An 18,512-nucleotide genomic window follows, 5' to 3' on the forward strand; every position below is an offset into this window, starting at 1 on the left:
GCTACCTGTTATTAACCCATCATTACATCTCTCTGACTTGATAAATTGCAATTAGCAACTGGCATAAAATATCTTTATGTATAAGATAAAACAGGGTTATAGTTTGAAAATCAACGTACATTATGAAAATTTATAAAAATGTGCTTTGCAAAATGCCAAGCATGTCAAGTCATTTTAACTCACTCTGTATTTGGAACTGAAAGACATTTAAGATGTGCATTTATGGGACTGACAGTGATTGAGGGTGGAGGTGGGGGCACCTGAACAGATTTTGGCCCGGGCTCCAAAAATGCAAAGGCTGGCCCTGGTATTAACACAAACCTCAGGTGATGAATGCTGAGGTGAATAATAATGAGCACATAATGGGAAACACGAACTGGTGCTTAGTTGAATTACCTTAAATTGATGTGTAATTTTAATATGCAGTATTTTTATTTTGAGGAACAGAATCTACTTGCTTTTCACTTTTTCTACCTCCCTTTCCTTCTTTATTTTAATGCTAACCCCCCAGCAGATAATTTATTCAAAGCTCAGCATTTAGCAAGCCTAATCCTCTCTGCTGACGCTTTTAGGTGCACATACTGTACAGTAATTGTATAAAAGAGTAAAAGTGGGGTTTCAGGCACTCTGATAATCACCTACTCTTTGCCGAGAGCACACCAAAGGGTGTGTGGAAAATGGCCGGTGGGGGTGGGGGGGGTGCAAGAAGCCAAAAAACCTTGACACAGGAGAATCAGCTGTCTGCTGGATCGGTGAGCTGGGTCAGGCTGATAGGAGCTTGGCCAGCACGGTCGGTGCACTCAAGCTCAGTCCTGTCCTGCAGCTCCAGTGCAGGTCCCTGGCCATAATGGAATCTGACAGGATGTAAATGAGTTTTTAAAAGAGCTGGTGAAAGCTGGTCATTTTTCTCATTTAGTGGTCCAGTGTGTTGGCCAGGTCCCCAGCTGTCACCCTGCATCCCGGTATTTCAGAGTGGCACACAGCGTACCGTAGCAGAGCCTGATTACTAATGCCATGCGGGGTGTATATAGGCTGCAAGATGCGTGTCGCACTATTTACGTCTTTTTCTTCAGTCATTTATTATCTTATTTTGTTTTTCTTTCCCCTGTATTAAGTAGAACATCGCGTAGAACGGTGGTTTCCAACTTTTTGTATGAGAAACTCCAGTAATCTTTCCACTCAAATAGCTATCCATTTTCTATACCACTTATCCGTGTATGTCGCGAGGGGGCAGGAGACTATCCCTGCTGACAACGGAGAGGAAGGGTACACCCTGGACTGGTCGCCAGTCAATTGCAGGGCCAATACATAAAGACCGACAGTCATACCCACTTGTGCGCTCACACTTAGGGGCAATGTAGAGTAGCCAGTCAACCTAATGTGCATGTTTTTGGGATTGTGGGAGGAAGCCGGAGTACCCAGAGAAAACCACGCAGGCACAGGGAGAACATGCAAACGCAGAAGGGCCCAGACTGGGACTCAAACCTAGAACCTTACTGTGAGGCGACGGTGCCAACCACCGCATCCACCCACTCAAATATGTTCTTACAAATGTATTTTGATGATATTTAACACTGTTAATTGCATAAAAGCGTGTATTATCACAATATATTTTAGTTCTGGTCCAGTTGGTGCTCTGACTTTTTACAAACAATCGGGGGGGGGGGCAGGCAGATTAACAGATCGAGGGGTAACTCGTTGACTGGACAGTTTTTGCTATTGTCACCCTGCATCATCAATCACAAGCAAACTGCTCCAGGATTTGATGAGCCGATACTACCCTTTTGCAACCTGAGGCCTCTGCCGGCTTGTTGTGCATCCGGGTGCTCTGTTCTCATATGCTTGAGCGAACTGAGGGGAAACACTCACAGTTTCGCAGCTATGGTTCCAAACAAGACAGGTGTCAATTTGCCCAAAGTATTTATTCATTCAACACTTTTTCCATTACTTTTGACTCGGCTTGTCAACAACTTCTTCATGCATGTCCATTTGCAACATGTAGTATTAACGAGTAATCGCTTGAATGCTACATATAAAAAAGCAAAACAAACTAATTGTACTTCTTTTTGGCTATTTACTTTCCCCCTGTGGAAGCAAGTGTATGGATGTATAGTATTGTTTAATGAAATCACAACTTGGATTTTTTACCTTGGGTTGATTGGGTTTATCTGAGTTCAAACTAACCAGTTTGGCAATTGTAAAGGAATTCCCTCATGTACCCCCTAGTTGGAAGTGACTGCCATAGAGGATTTTGTGGTGAGGCTTCAAAGATTTGTTCCTGTCCTATTTAGTGGAAAATAAACATTAGCTCTTAAGATGATTACAGGAATCCTCATTATAATGAAGGTTTCTGTTTGCAAATAACCTCACTACAGCATGCTATTAGGATTATGTTTATGCCATTAATTGTATAACAATAAAACTATCAAAAGCAAAGACAGAACTCCTGCCTGGTGTTAACAGTTATACATGGTGCAGTCACCTCACCCAGATGCTCTCAGGGCTGCTCAGCAGTACCAGTGCAGCATTAATGAGCGGTGATAATGACTAAAGGCAGTTAGTTAGAGTTAAATGGAGCTTGAACACCCAGCTGACAATGAACCATCTAGCACAGAGAGGTTGATCAGGGCTCAAGCTCGCAGCTCAACCTGAGATTTCATGCGTCGAACTCTACACAGCAGCACAGAGCTCAATGGAGCAAAAGGTGAAGACAGGTCTACTGCTGGATATATATGCTAATTAAGGTTCTGATGCCAAGTCTGTCAGGTTTGGTTTTAAATGTTCTCGTTAGCAAGCTATCCAATTACAGTATATTGATTTCAAGTTTGATGAAAGGAAGGCCTCTTCACATGAGCTTTATAATGATCAGCATTTGCATGATATGTAATGTTCTTGCCATCGATCGGATATCTAAAGATCTGGTGTAACTTTGGAATTGTTTGACTAGTCTCAAAATTAGTTATTTACATTACCTTGCTATTGACACTTTGAGTACAGTAGATTTATTTTAATTTTATATGTGGCCCCGTAGTTTGAAAAAAAAGGTTCTCCCTTTAAAGTCTTTCTTTTTGGTTTCTCTGAACTGAACTGAATAATTGAAAAATCAGTTTTGATCTTGAATATTTATTATATATTTCTCAGCCAATAAAAGATTTTTACTGGATAATTGATTTTTTGGGCAATTACAACACTGACATATCACCTGTAAAGTTGATAAATGCCACGCTTATTAGCATTCACTAGCTTTGTACATATCCAGCAGTCATAGAGCAACATTCGCATTGACTTGGAGTCATGTTTCTTACTCTCCTTCTGGCTCTGTTTTGCCCTCCACAAATGAAATATCTTGCTCTTTAGTTGGCAAATGCTTCACTACGTTCCCAAGGTAGCAGCTAGCATTGTCCTGCCTGCAAACAACTGCCTGTTATGGCTGGAGACGATAGTGACAGTGAACCAAAACAGTAGTTGCTGGATATAAAACAAAAGCTAAAGGAGGCTAAAACATTCATTAAAACTGAGGAGAGTGGCAGATTTAGGTGACAGTTATCTGTGGGACTGTCGCTACAAGCAGTCCTCTCATTGTTCATAGTTATGAGGTTATTGTTACTAAAAAAATATATATATATATGTTGATGATACCAGCTTAAATATGAATGTTGCTGTTAATTATCATTCATTTCAATCACAAAATAAAACAAAAGAATAAAAGCAAAATGAAAACAGCACAGGTGAAACCTCCATTAACTGCCATTAAAGGGAAAGAAATGATGGATAAACCCTGTCTTAAAACCACACGAGTCTGGTTTAGTCATTTGTTCTTATGTAGCCAGTGTGTCACCCACTGAGGTAATGTTTTGTCTCTCGTTGCCCTAACCTTGACAGATTATTGGCCGCACTGAGAAAACGTGGACCGTTTTATAGGCTGAAAATATTGGCAGGGGAAGGCATCCTTGTGAGGTAAGCAGCTGTGCTGGCCATATTGTGTATCGATCCACCTTGTGCTGTGATGGCTGCACTTAATTAGATTTATATTGTAAACAAAGACTCACAGTATGAAATTTGAATTAGCAGGTAAATGTTATCCATCAAAGCAAATAATAATATTTTGTGCGGTGTGATGCAGTATTGGTATTTTTGCAGATTTATCTGGGCTATAAACACAGGGAGAATCTTTTACCCTTAGGGTTTACTGCGGGCTGCAGAGCTGCATGCAGCCTGCGTACGTACTTTTTCCCCCTGGTCTCTGCAGGCGTTGCACACTGGCAGGCACATCGACTGACAAATAAACAGAAGCATACAGGAATGCAAACACGCAGGCATGCTCTCCTGTCTTTCCCTAGAAAAAGAGAAATAAGCAGATACATAAGGCTTTGAAGATAAAAAAAAAGAAGAAAAAACCCACCTAAGGCACCAATTTACTCACTCCATAATAGTTGCCCCAATCTGACTTCACAATTGTGTCATCATACTCTGTGGGGCTTCCTCTTGACTGTACCTGCTTATAGTCGTGGCTCCAGGAAACCCTACATTGTCCTGTTTTAATCAAATTAAAACATGTAGAGGCATGACTCTAAATGCTGTCAGAAAAACCTCAAGGATATGGAGCAGATTATTGGAATTCAATCTGATGTAATTAACCACCCTCCCCACAACCCCACCCCCTTCAGATATTCCTCTGTACACAGCATCATAGAGGGCGGTGCACAGGATGATCCAGCCAGATCGCTGTGTTAGCTCTCAGTGTATAAGTCAAGCATAATGGTTCAAAGTGGGATTTAGCAAGGGAGGCTGGGGTTAAGATCTTTGCTTCTCTGTGTTTATATTGGAATCAAAAGACTGTTTCCTGCATGAACTCAGAAAGGGATTCAGACGGATTTCTGCTTCTTGTTTGAGGAGGTTCATAAATATTCCCATTGGTGTAGAGAAGGATATAATGAATACCTGTAGCAAATACTTGCATATACCTGCAAGTGCCTGGAGTCTTTTTTTTTTCCCTTCAGTTTGCAATGTGTGTACTTACTTTTGAAGGCACAGTGATGTATATGTCTGCTCTGTGGTCCTCCATCTGGGATGTCTGCCAGGTCAGCGAGAGGGAACAGGCAACTTCAAAGTAGCCTGACAATAGGAAGCGTTATATACTGTGCTTCTGCATTGACCATTACATTCAAAAGTGATGTTACCACCCTTGCCCAGTATTGCATGAAGTATGTACTGCAAGTAGCAAGTTGCCCACTACATAACCCATCAAAAAAAAAAGTAAAGTATAAATTGATACAAAAATAATCCCGCTCAATCATCACTGATGATCTACTAGAAGTGACCCTGCCCTCTGCCTGAACTTATTTTTTAGTATTTTGCTATACTCTGGATGTTTCTGGGCATCATCAATTCTGGAGAATGATTGTTGATTGTAAAGTCCAATTCCCAGGTCATCACATACTGATGTTTTGGGGGTTGAGGGCTATTTGACAACCCAGGCACATGGCTCAACAATCTATTATATATTAATCTATTATCTTTCTCGCTTAACGGCAGTCGACAAATCCTGCATGGTGTGCCTTTAAAGTGTGCTTTTAGCTCATGAAAAGCTGACACTTTGGAGATACATGGTTTCACTGTACAAAGATGGTTAAGTACTTTTTTTCAGTGGAACACATGTACACACTGCAAGTTTCATAGTGCTGCATCTGAAAAAGTAAAACTAAAGTAAAATATCTAAATATATTTAAATGTATTACATTTCAGTGATATTACTTGCTTGTTTTCTAAGTGGCACTGCAAAAGCAATAATGAGCCCCTCTCAACAATGGAGCCTATACTGTTGTCATACAGTCATTATTATTGCAAGTGTCATCCACTGAAGTCAACTCAATAGCCCTTGAAAACTGTATTGGAAAACCACATGACAGCATTCATCATTGTACAAAGCAGTTCTGGTGAATGCATAATTGCATGCTTATATGGATTAATGCCTTCAACCGACATTTTCTTCTTCGTTTTCTGTTATTGTGTGGAGCTTCCCTCAGCCCCCTGTTAGTCATGATAGGAACTATTTTCAAAGAGTTTATTAAACTAATAACTGTTTTACTTTTTTTCACTTAGGTTTGCAATGTCACCAGCACAATCTTGAAATAGCCTCTCCTAAAGGTTTGCACAAATTTTCTGTGCTGGGTCAGAAGCCAGATGCAGACCTGTAGAACACATTGGGTTTTTTTTGTTAACATTAGAAACAAACTTACCTCGACAAACATATTTTTGATGCCTTGCATGGAAATTGTCTCTCATATTTGTTAAACATTAATACATTCTGCACACACTAAAATATTTTCTGTGCATATATTCTTTTTGTCCAGATGTCTTTCTCGCTTGATATGTACTGAGATTGGCTTAGTTGTACATGTACTACATCTCTACCACTCTGTTGAATGATGTTAGACCCAAAACTACAACCAGACCTTTTTAGAATTACAAATCACACATGACATGTGACCTTTAAAGTCTGAATGACTTTATAATATTTTAAAAAAATGACCATTAATGGTAAAGGTGCTATCATTAATATTTTTTGAAAAGCTGAATATCACTGTGAAACAGAATTTTTGCGATAATAAAATGTGGTCAGTACTATAATCTTATTGGACTTTCCAGTTCACATTATCACCAAGTGAGGTTCGAGTCCTGCTTAAATAGTGTGTTCTGTTTGAAGTGCTGCAGTTTGCTTTTTGTGTCTAAATACAAGTTAGCAGTGTTTGAAGACAACCACAGAGGATGCATTGTCTAAAAAAACAAGAAGCTTTCAGTTAGTTCTCTATAGGCTAATGTTAGCACATTCATGTGTTTTAATTTAATGTATTTTTGTTATTTCATCTTAAGGGAGACAAATGTATGCAGGTTGTTTAAAGTGCTCTTTTGCTGTATGCAAAGGGAAATCTCAGTGGTTTGGTGGAGGCTCAGGATTAAAGAACTCTGGTTGGTTGAAAAAAAAAAATTATATTAGTGTCTAAATGAACTAAGAAATGCTAATAAAATAAAATAAAATGGAATAAAATTTAAAAGACAATTCCCATGGCTTTTTACTGGATAGTGGGAGTATTCAAAGCTTTCTGCCATCTGTCCAGTATAGCCATAAGTACTGCTTGTTGATGCAGGTAAGAAATAAGGAGCACGAGTGCATGGGCTGATTAAGGGGCCTTGATGTCTTTCCCCATATATCTTTCTCCACTGAGCTTCTTAGAAGTTCAAGTCAGGAATTATCTGGTCAGCAATCTACCCGATCAGCTGGGAAAGACAAGGAAATTGTCATATTTTGGCAACAGAAAACATACAAGTCATTAAAAGTAATGCGAGAATAAGATCATTTGGAAATTTTACTTTGATGACCTTGAACACCAAGACCATCTAAATTTGAAGGGGACGTTTCTTTTCATGTATTTAATTTATTCTTAAAATATTTCAAGATAAAAAAAAAAGTATGTAAATGACTCTTGAGACTTCTGCAATGCCTCCTCTACTTCCACTTTCTCTCTCTCTCTCTCTCTCTCTCCTCATCATATTCATTGACATCGAAGAGAGGCCATATTTGTGCAAACAAACACAAGCACAAAAATAAATTAAGAGATCAAAACCCATAGAGAGGAAATGAGTCAGTATTCCACACCGTGTACAATACAATATCATAGCAAATTAGCAGATTTCAATGGCTTCCACTGACTACCATAGATTTACAATGTTCAGTTGGCTGCAGATCAGTCCTCAACAAATTGCGTCACTTTCCTTTTTTTCCATTAATGGTTCTGATAGACAGTGACTTGTAGATGACCATGAAAAGAAAGCGGCTACTGAGGTGTGAACAGAAAACCTGGGACTACGAGCCAGCAGTAATGGGAACAACAGCATTTGTTCACATCCTACTAAACTGCCCTTGTGACCACATTTTAAGTCCAATAAGCTTCTCTACAAAGGTACAACATATAAAACTGTTAAATATATAACTTTTTAGGGCCTTTCAAAATACATTTAATGACATTTCTTTACTCCTTTTCAGACTCAATAGCATTTATACTCTCTGTAGATATTCATCATCTCTTTGATATGATTTACACTCCTCATCCGTGACCACCTCGACAACTCTTCTTGCAAGCTGTCCCAACTGTAGCTACTGAAAAATGCAAATCAGTTTTTTTTTTTTGTTGTTGTTTTTTTTTTTTTGATACACAGTTATACATATGTAGTACCTATATCTCCAGTTCCAAAATACAGTGGTGGGCTTAGTCTGAGAAAAAAAGTGTCTGGAAAGTTTTAAAAGTATTCCTTTGATTGTGAACGGTACGTAAGCTACCAGATGCACCGTGTGTGTGTGTGCATCGTGTCTCTGTGGGAGTAGTTGTCGGTCGTTGGCGACACAAACAGCGAGTTCACAGCGTCTCTGTGTGTCTTTGCCAGATGGTTCGCTCTGTCATAATGATCGTAATTGTTGTTTTGCTCTTTGGTCTATAAAAATATGGGAGGTTTACTCCAGCAGAAGGCCTATTCACAGCAGAGTGCACTCAGTTTGTTTTTTTTTTTACTTTACAGCCTCACAAGGTGGTCCAGGAAGCAACAGGATCTGGTCTGCAATGATCCCGTCCGGAACTCCTGCCCCAGAGGCTCGGGTGTGATACGGGAAATCCCTTATTCAAAGCAGTTTGAAACAGAGGACTTCCCATGAGGCAAAAAACCATCCACGTGATTTTTACGATGTCCGATCCCCCCATGGCACGAGCAGGCGCTGCTAGCTTCACAGAGCAGGCAGACAGGTTGGAGAGAAGGTGGACGCAACATTTTGACCCAACGACAGATAGCAGGAGGGAGCAGTCACAAACCCGGAGAAGCCGGTCACAGGAAAAAGACAGTGTTTTACAGTGAGTACTTTGTCCAGTGTCCAGGGGACAGTTTGCTCCCTCAAACAGTCATTCCCTGGTTTTCCTGTCTCTGGCTGTGTTATGAGACCTGTGAATCAACAAGAACAGAGCAAACATGAGACAGTTGTTACAAGACACAGTCCTTCTCAGCTCAGAGAGAAGAGAAATCACTTCTGAAGATGTATTTATGCAAAAAGGCAGTTCGATAAGTCAATGTTTTGTATTCCATTTCTCTTTCCCATATATTGAGCACAATGTTTGACACCATATAAATGAAAAAAATGATCCTGTCTTGTCATCTCCCATACAGCAGCACAGTAAATCTTTTGTTTAACAATTCAGAAATTTGATACATATCTAAGTCTTTGGAATTAAAGTTTGTCTTTGCAGTACAAACACACCTGCTCTCTCATAAGTATTCTGTCCTTTGAGTTTAAAGTAATCCTCAACATTTTGGGTACTAAGTTTATTCACTTTCTTGCCAAAAGTTGAGAAGACCTACACTGATGTCATAACTCTACACTAAATATGAATCCAGAGCCAGGAGATGTTAGCTTAGCTATAAAGACTGGAAAAAGGAAACAGCTAGTCTGCCTCTGTTTCCCCTCTCATGAGTACACTAGTTTGTCTGATTTAAAGGAATACTTTGACATCCAGTACTTCAAAATGATACTTGTTTGTTTTCTTGCACATGGGAAAATCAAAAACATGTTGCTCCCTTAAATATGGCTTACCCTAGCTTAGCTTAGCAGCTGGCTGTTTTATTGGCCAAGAGATATTACGTGCTATTTTAGCGGGTTTTAGGTGCTAGTTTGTGTCTAAGAAAACCAGCTTCTGTTGTTTTATATTTAGTGAACGCATACGGTGGAATAATGGAGTAAATCTTTTCATCTAACTCCCGGCAAGAAAGGAAATAAACTTCCCAAAATGTTGAACAAGTGTTTGGAATGGAAGTTTGTCTTTACTGACATTTTAATAAATACACACTCATGCATGCAGAGTTGAATGACAATGTTGATACCACTCTTATTTCTGTATGCTAAGTATGAGGCTACATCCAGCAGATGGTTAACTTAGCTCAGAATAAAAACTGGAAATGGGGAAGCAGCTAGCCTGACTCTGTCTGATCTTCTCACTTAATTTGTGATAAGAAAGCAAACAAGTATCTTTTTCCAAAATGTTGAAGCATTATTTAAAAAACAAAACAAAACAAAAAAAAAACACAACTTCTTTTTTTGGCACAAATGCATTAAGTGTGCTGCTATTAGCACCGTGTTTACACATTGCTCCTTACTAAATGGAGATGTTAATTACAGCACTCTGATAGCATCGTAAGAGGAAAGATAAAAACATCTTACTCTCTGTCAAATCAAGTGTTTTACTAGTCAAATATTTAGAATTCTTCAGCAGTGCAACCCAGTAACAAAGCCAGTATCACAGTGCAGAGACTGAGAAACAATTAATCTACCGCAGAAATATAAATCTGGAAGCCTCCTCACCTCCTCACTCCTCACTCACACAGCCAACTTGATAGAGTCTCCAATGCCTTACAAGACTGCTGCATTGCCGTTGAAGCTTAATTCATAATAACGAACTCTTGATGATTTCACAGGGTGCAAATTGCCATGAAAGGGGCAGGTGTTGGATGGAGTACTTGCATGTATCACAGATGACAATGTCTGATGCTCTGGGAATAATAAACATCTCAATGAGCTCCATGGTTTAATAGAGATAATGTCATGGTCATGTTGGAGCTGGGCATGAAATGACCCAGAGGTATAACAGCTTAAAGCAGGGGCATGACTGTGCTAACTGCTCAGCTGTGACTGCTGCCCAGACAGATGTATGATCCCAGCGCAAGCACAGTCCCTTATGTCAATGCCTCCTAGTGGGCACACTGAAATTACAGGGGCACTGAACGGTCAAGGACCCACAGATAAAATGGAAGCTGGGCAGAATCTGTTCATAGAAACACAGAAATCTCAAGAGCAATGGAACACAAATTAATTAATTAATTTCAACAGATGCCTAGAATAAAGGTTTTGTTTGTGTAAGCTACCACATAGTCTGTGTCTACCATTCTTTCTATGTTCCTCTCCCTTTGTCTCACACCCACACTGTGTGCAAATGGTTCCCAATAAATCTCACGCACAAATCTCATCTCAGGGAAATACAAGCCTTCTATTAAAAAGAGGAACGAATGTCAGAAGAATATGCAATGAATTTGACCTATGAATATAATTCACAGGCCTCAGTGGATTATTAACTGGAGTTTATCAGGAAACAACCACATTACTCTATTTTATATTTTAGAACAACAAGAGAATATTTTACATTTCTTGTGCAGGAGGGACGCAGAGTGAAGGGAAATGTGCAATCTTACTGTTGAACATATGAGCAAACTCTGAGTACAGTGAGGTCCGGCTGTTCAAACAAGACCAGAAAGAAAATTAGACAAATTCAAGTGAGACTGATAATGGCCGAACGTTTCATAGTAACAGAAGGCAAAACGAAAGACAGAATCCGTCTGTGTTAGTGCCTAATTTGTGCAGACTTGTCTTGGTATAGAGCAAGCAGGCAATCCACTCGATACATATTGATATGTACCCAGCAGTGTTCAATAGAGGACGGGGATTTGATGTTAGGGATGTTATAAAGAGTTTCCTGTCTCTGGGCAAGGCTGAAGTGCTTTGATGTATAACGAGAACATGCATGTGTGCTGGCTCTCATATGTATTTTGCATGTGTATTCAAGTGAAAGCACATGCAGCCACATCTGGTAAAGCTAAAGAAAACTATACACAATACATATGGAGTCATTCTCCAGCTGGGAGTTAAAGGATTTAAAGCAAATGTGCCCCAACACATGGCCCTAGCTTGACATTTCCTCTCTGTGTGTGAACTCTTACTGACTCCCTTCAAAATGTCACAGCGCTGTGACCCACCGTGAACGTGTGAATGGGCACACAGGAGAGAAAATTGATCTTCTTTGCCTCAAAAACTCTTTATCAAGACTCCAACTGATGTGAATAATGCAAAATCTCAGGAGTTCGCATTTGAACAAATGATGCACAGTTGAACAATTTCGTATATTCCCCGAAAGCTTTACAAGGTGGTGGCAAAACATCAACTAATGAAATAAGGCGTTTCTGTCTGTCATTTGAAAGTGCTCCTGCTTTTTGCATCAACTCACCATGCACGCATTTAACACGTCCAGGACTCGCTGTGTAATGTTAAGTCTTGTGCAGTCGAGCACATTTTCTTTTGGATCGGAGTCGCATAATAGCCTGCCAGATGAATATTCATAAGTGAACTTGTAGGTGAGGAATGCTCCACAGGTTAATCAGGGAAAGGGAAATCACTCATTACATGCTGTGAAGTTAGATAATGCCTGAAGCAGATGCTAAGATCAAAACACATGAACATGCATGCACGGGCCTCCAGACACTAGGCCCCATTCCACATTAAGAGAGAGTTCAAAGCTATCTGGGGTGTTATGTCATTATCAACCCTTTCATACTGCATTTCTTCAGAACATCAAAGCAAACACAGTTCACTATCTGCATTCTACAATATGATCAGACCCCGAATGCTCACGAGGAAACATTAGAACAAATTAACATTACACCCATATCTGTGTCATCAACGACATCATGTGATGTATATGACAACAGATGACATGGTATGGTATCACTGGATAAAATGTTTAAATCTGATCTTAGACAGGCCTCTGTGTCAGTCAACAGACAATCTTTTACACAAGGCACTGTGCGAGAATCTGAGCTCACGGCATGCATTGCAACCTGTGTCTATTTATATTTTCAAATCTACTGAAGACTTGCTGCCGGGACTGAAAAGCAGCAGGATCCATTTTTTTTCCTCCAAATCATAACATGGGTCATAAATGCTGACAATATTGACCAACAGAAGAGCCTGGTTTTCAAAAACACTATGAGACTGGGCATTTTTATGACTTTGGCCTCATCCCTTTTACTGCACTGTACGTTAAATTTACTACATGGCTACTCTCTATTTCCCAATCACATGCATTAATATCAGTCTGTCTGGCGCCTTGTTTTATTTGAGCACACAGACGCCATCTGACACAATACTTTAAAGACAATACACAAAGCCTGCCAATAAAACAGTGCAAAAACAAGCTGAGAATAAACCAATGTGTTTTACTGGTATTGCTTCACACATGGATTTTTCGGCGTTGAAAAACACACTGGGGAACTGGTGAGCTCATGGAAAAATGAGTAAGTCAAATAAAGATATTAAACAACAGATGGTTGTATCTGGATTTATGTTTGTGCTTGCATATGCATCTATGCTCCCTGTTGTTTGCATGTTGTGCTAAAGCTTGAGGATGATGTGTTTGCAGTGTAATAAAACTATAATATTGGTGGTAATGATTTTCATTAGATTCTGGGAAAATAAAAAAAAAAAAAAAAAAGGGCTAGAAGGACCAAACTCAATGACCCGCTTTATCAACTGCTGCACACAAGGAAAATTGATTTTGGATAAACTGTATGCAGTACCCACTGGCTCATGGCGAATAAGATGACTATAAGGTCACATTCATTATTTTCTAAATTTAAAGAAAAAAAACAAAAACCTTTTATCCCCTAACAACCAAAAAAAAAAAAAAAAAGACATGGTGGATCTCCATTTTGTGTAAAAAACAGCTTCACTATAAGATCTTCTGTCATAAAAGATTTCTTGAGGAAAGGAGATTCAAATTCAGGGGCTTTCTGTTGTACCTTGCTGCCTCCATGAGGCTCTTGGTGCTCTGTAGCTGCTTGTGTTGCTTCCTGCCTTTGCGGGACCAGGGTTTGGGTGGACTTGTGATGTTGTTGGTGGTGGTGGTAGGGTGGTGTTGGTAGATGGGTTTTGGTTGTCTGTCAAGGGGTCATCAATGCTCTCCAAAGTGCAAGAGGGTCGAGGGGGACTCTTGTCGCGTCATAGAGCCTGGGGGAGAGAGGGAGAGGAGACGGGGAGGAGAGGGAAAGGTGGAGCGGTATGGTTATCAAGCTCGTAATGAGGATGCAGTGTTTTATTTTTATTTATATTTGTTTTAATTCAGACTCTTAACATCATCAGGCCACCATCACCAACACCACCATTATCTATTTATATCACTAAGGTGTCGTGAAATGTTACCCAATGAGCTGTTCTGTGCAGGTGGTGTTAAATATTGAAGTGTGGGAGCAAAACAGGGTCCGACTCTGCACCTACATGGAGGAGAAGTGCAGAGAAGCCTTGTGTTTTTCTAATGATCATTGACTTATTAAAGGGGCAACTGTACAGAGGTACAAAGATAACAAAGAAAACAAGGAGCAGCAAATTGCTAGAGTAACTTGCCAACTGGTGCTCACTGTGCTGTTTGCTGTAGTTATGTTGGACTGCAGTTATCTTTGGCTGTATCTATAGCTACCATTAGCTCAGTTAGCCCTCTAGCTGACTGGATTGTGCCTGGACTGTGACCTCAGACCACACCCTGTGCGACAGGTTTCAGCTCAATAGTCAGTGAACAGAGTTCACCAGACCGAGACCAGACACAGCCTCTGAGACCTGCAAAAGTCAGTTTGATAACAGGGGATACAGTAAGGATGTGATTTACAACGGCTCAGACAAGAACTGGGACTTCAGGGACAAAAAGATACTGCAAGACAGAGCTGAAATTGGAAAGAAGCATGAGAGAATTGGGCATAAGCTGCAAGCGAAAGCAGCTTTGGAACCGGAATATTTTCGCCTCTCTCTCTCTGTCAATTAAGGGTTTATTTCTGCCAAGCCAGAGGTGTTTGTAGAAAGACAAGCCAAGACCTTTTTTTTTTTTTTTAAAAAAAAAACAAAAAATTTTGTTTATGTCTCGTTTGAATGAAGTGTGCTTCGAGATGACTTAACGAGACGGTTAAGCTCATTTTAGTTTGGTAAAAGAGACAAACTTGAATTCAGAAAGCATGCAGTTGTATTTTTCTGTTTATTAATGAAAATAGGTATAAGAATATTTGTTGTCTTGAGCTTATGGGAATAAATGCGAAGACAGCTTGTGAAACTTAGCTAACTCACCACACGTACACTCTCCCAGCTGTCGGACAGCCATCTCAAGAGGTATAAAGATATTAGGAGACAGAACAGCCTGGCGCTAGCTGGTTAACATGCTAAGTTCAGAACATATCTCTGCATACATCTTTGACATAACATTTACACTGTTTTTCTTCACATTCTCTCTCTTTTTTTTTATCTGTTTTAAACTAAAATTTTGGCCGTATCTTACAAACCTGACCTTTAAGCAATAAAACGAAACAAAACATCAATAAAATCATTAATTCAACCAATTATTTTAAAATCATTTGTAACTGAACTGCTTGTTTAGTTTATTACATGTGACAAATTAGTATGTTAATAGTAACACTTAATATCACCATCATTGTCCAGTGAATCCTCGGTATCTCCAAATTCCAAAATTGAGGATTTGAACTACTATAAATGAATCTAAATAAGTCTTTAAAAAACTATTACCTGAAAAATACACTTTCACAAAGCTGAAAACAGTGCTGTTTTTTTAAGTCCTAAAAAGTCCAAATTTGGAAGATACGTGATGTATGTACACTTAGTATGTGAGAGTACACAATGTCTTTGCCTGTGTACATTTGTTGTTGCCTGCTTGCTGAATTCAACTTATAGCTGTTCTAACTGGAAGCTGCTTTCTGTGTGAGAATGAGCCACCAATTGTTCACTGCCTTATGAACTTACTGGTTCTTACTTTTGGCCTCATGGAAATAAAAAATTCTGCTAACTGGGCGGTGTTGACACTTAGGGTGAAACACAGGCACGGGCGCTTTTATTGGCTAGAAAGAGGCTTAGGCAACAGTACCCATTTAGCCTTATTCCGCCTCGCGAAAAACCCCTGTATATTTCCCAGGTTTCCAGAATGGAATACTTGGTATTTTCCAAGCCAAGACAATGTGCTGAGTTGGCTCCCACTAGAAGGAAGTTGGCAGACAGAGCTAATGGTTAGCATCAACAGGGCCTCTTTTTCTTTCTCACTTTCTTGTGGATTGTCTGGGGTGGCCAAGCAGCTGTCTTCTTAGCGATGATTTTGTTCAACCCACTGTTGGATGTGCCTGGAGGGCCCAAAGGGATCAATTACCAAGGCCGATACCGACCCAGAACCACAGGAAGAACGTGGTGATGGTGGGGCTTTGGGGGATCCCATCATGCGCAGCCTCTCCATGAGAGAGGAACAAACAGAGAGGTAGTGATGTGGGGGTGGGGGTTCAGCTCGGGCTTATAGACCCCAATCGAAGGAGCTTTTTCATACTCCGCTGAACACATGCTGTCACTGGTAGATGTATAAATGCGTAAATACTCTAGAAGCTTACAGGGAGACAGAGGCCGGTCTGGGGATTGTCATGTGTAAACTGCAGCCTTTATAGAGAAAGGCTGTTTGTGTGATGATGAAAACAGCCTTCATCTCCATATGCATGTCCCTCCAGAGTGCATGAAAAATGTATATGCTTACAGATAAACTCAGATTATCAAACAATATACTAATGATCAAACAAGTTTCCTTGTTCTCTCTTCACACGCTGAGGTAGCAGTATGTATTGTTTCTTCTTAACTCTCAACTTCAACTATCTTCTTTCCACCCAAATCCCCTTCCTAACTCTTTGTCTTTTCCTTTCTTTTCTCTTTTCTCTGTTTACTAATCTTCTCCTCACTTCTCTTTGCATTGAAAATGTCTTGATTACAGTAATCACAGTCTTTCTCTCCGTAGGAGCCACTTCTGCTCATAGCACTTTGTTCACAGCATAAAAACCCCAATCAGTACCAACCTAATGAAATATATGATTAAGACCTAGTTAGACATTTAAGGATTTTTAGTAATTTCAGTTGTTTTGGGGTTGTTTTATACATTCCGAGTCACTGTTTCTCACAAAGTCTAGAAATGATGCTTAATATGTGAGAAGTACTCAGCAAGATGAGTAGATGCATTTGACTGAATTTAATAATTACAAATGCTCTTCTTTAGTGAGCTGCCGTGTGTAAATCATTCGAAAACATTTTCTGAAGCACAAGAACTCTATTGGATGCTATGAAAACAGCATGACAGTCTTCAAAAGACAGTCTCCTGTCAGCTTTTTTCCTGCAGTTGAATGTTGTCCAATTATAACTTAGTGAGAGAAAAACTATTTTTTAAAGGAATACCTTCCAAAAAGAGCCACTGCTTGATGCAAGCCAATGGAAAATGGCTTAAATCATGTTTTATGATGCTATACGTCTGACTGTTTCAGTGCCTTTCACTCACGCTTCTCTCCTCTTCTCTTGCACCACTTTTCTGTCTCTTTTCTGTTTTGAATTTTGTCTTATCAGGCTGTCACAAAAGCCGTCAGATAACCTGAGGTGATTTTGCTCTTTTCCTCTAATGCTGCACTATCCCTCTTACTCGCTGAGCTCCCTGCATCGGCACACGCAGAGATAGGAAGCTCATTGCACCGTTTCATCTGCCAGTCTAAAATGGTGGAGGGCAAAACGCAGAGCATCCTCCTCTCTGGAGAGAGACAGCAGTAAGCCTTTCACTTAGAGAAGGAAGTATAGGAGATGACTGCTGAGACTACATATCGCTTTACCAAAAGAGAGTGCTTTGGAAAGGCAGCAAAGGCAGCATTTGACTGTGGTAACTGCACAATTTAATGTATATTCAAATCATTTTGTATAATGCATGGAGGATAGTATAGTGAGAGTGGGAAATCAACCCCTGGCTGCTGCAAAAAGTGTTTCTTTATTTGCCGATTTCTGTAGATGAGCTTTCACAGAAGATGGCATATTGTGCTGTGAGGATGCTGCAACTGCTCAACTTTGACTAATTAGGCTATGCAACATGTAAAAATTGTTATGGCAGCATGGCTTAGAAAATGGCACAGTATTCTCGTATTTGTCTCATTTTGTTTGCACTCAACCTTATTTTGCTGGACATGTGAAAGCTTTCCATTCTAGCATGGAACAGTTTACGGTCATACTAATTTTCCACTGGAGATTTGTAGTAATTTTTGAAACAACTGAAACAACTCAGTTTCACACAGGAGCAAAACTAAAGCATTTTTAGCCTATGAATAAGACTTTTGATTGGCAGATTTAATCAACTGTAGTTCACAGTTTTGGCATAAGCTTATGCTAACATTAAAATTGAGAGAATTACTACTACAGGTGAACCAGATAAAAGATAAAAGTTTTGAGATATGCCCACGATAACTATGTAATTATGCTGAGGTTATGAAGCCACTTGTCCCATGCAGATTATATTCAGATAGGTAGATGCTATTTTATGTTTATTTTTATATTTCTTTCTATTCCAGTGCTGTTCTTGTACCCTGCTATTGTAACGCTGCAGTTTCCCCTTTGTGGGACAAATAAAGGCTTTCTTATTCTTATTCTTATTCTTATCCATACTCTGTTCTCACTAGCTGATAATAAGCCATGTCCATGTTTCCCATTTTGGAGCCGTTAGCCCTTGTATTACAGTAGAGTATTGCAAATTAGAATTAGTAATTAAGATACTATTCATTCCAAGGAGACCCTTGAATGGTACAAAGGCTTAGAGTATTAA

At 39.7% G+C, this 18,512-nt stretch overlaps 1 protein-coding gene and 1 long non-coding RNA gene across 4 annotated transcripts in view; one reads left to right on the forward strand and one right to left on the reverse strand.

The window, feature by feature from the left end:
• LOC124054079 overlaps positions 1 to 9,300 on the forward strand; it is an 83,164-nt gene extending 73,864 nt beyond the window's left edge. The window contains exons 3-4 of the long non-coding RNA XR_006842308.1: positions 3,883 to 3,957; positions 8,575 to 9,300. This is a non-coding gene — a long non-coding RNA (uncharacterized LOC124054079). The remainder of the gene's footprint in view (positions 1 to 3,882; positions 3,958 to 8,574) is intronic.
• Positions 8,568 to 18,512, reverse strand: part of LOC124054077 (chemokine-like protein TAFA-5) — a 128,770-nt gene continuing 118,825 nt past the window's right edge. For 2 of the 3 annotated variants that reach the window (XR_006842305.1, XR_006842306.1), the window contains exons 4-5: positions 13,663 to 13,870; positions 8,568 to 8,988 (exon numbers count right to left, since the gene is read on the reverse strand). Coding sequence is in view for 1 of the 3 variants with exons in the window: in XM_046379753.1 (XP_046235709.1) it covers positions 8,980 to 8,988 (9 nt within the window). In the remaining 2 variants the exon portion in view is untranslated. The remainder of the gene's footprint in view (positions 8,989 to 13,662; positions 13,871 to 18,512) is intronic. The other variant, XM_046379753.1, reaches the window with a different exon arrangement.

The sequence above is a fragment of the Scatophagus argus genome, chromosome 22 (assembly GCF_020382885.2).
Source record: "Scatophagus argus isolate fScaArg1 chromosome 22, fScaArg1.pri, whole genome shotgun sequence".
Classification (NCBI taxonomy): Eukaryota; Metazoa; Chordata; class Actinopteri; family Scatophagidae; genus Scatophagus; species Scatophagus argus.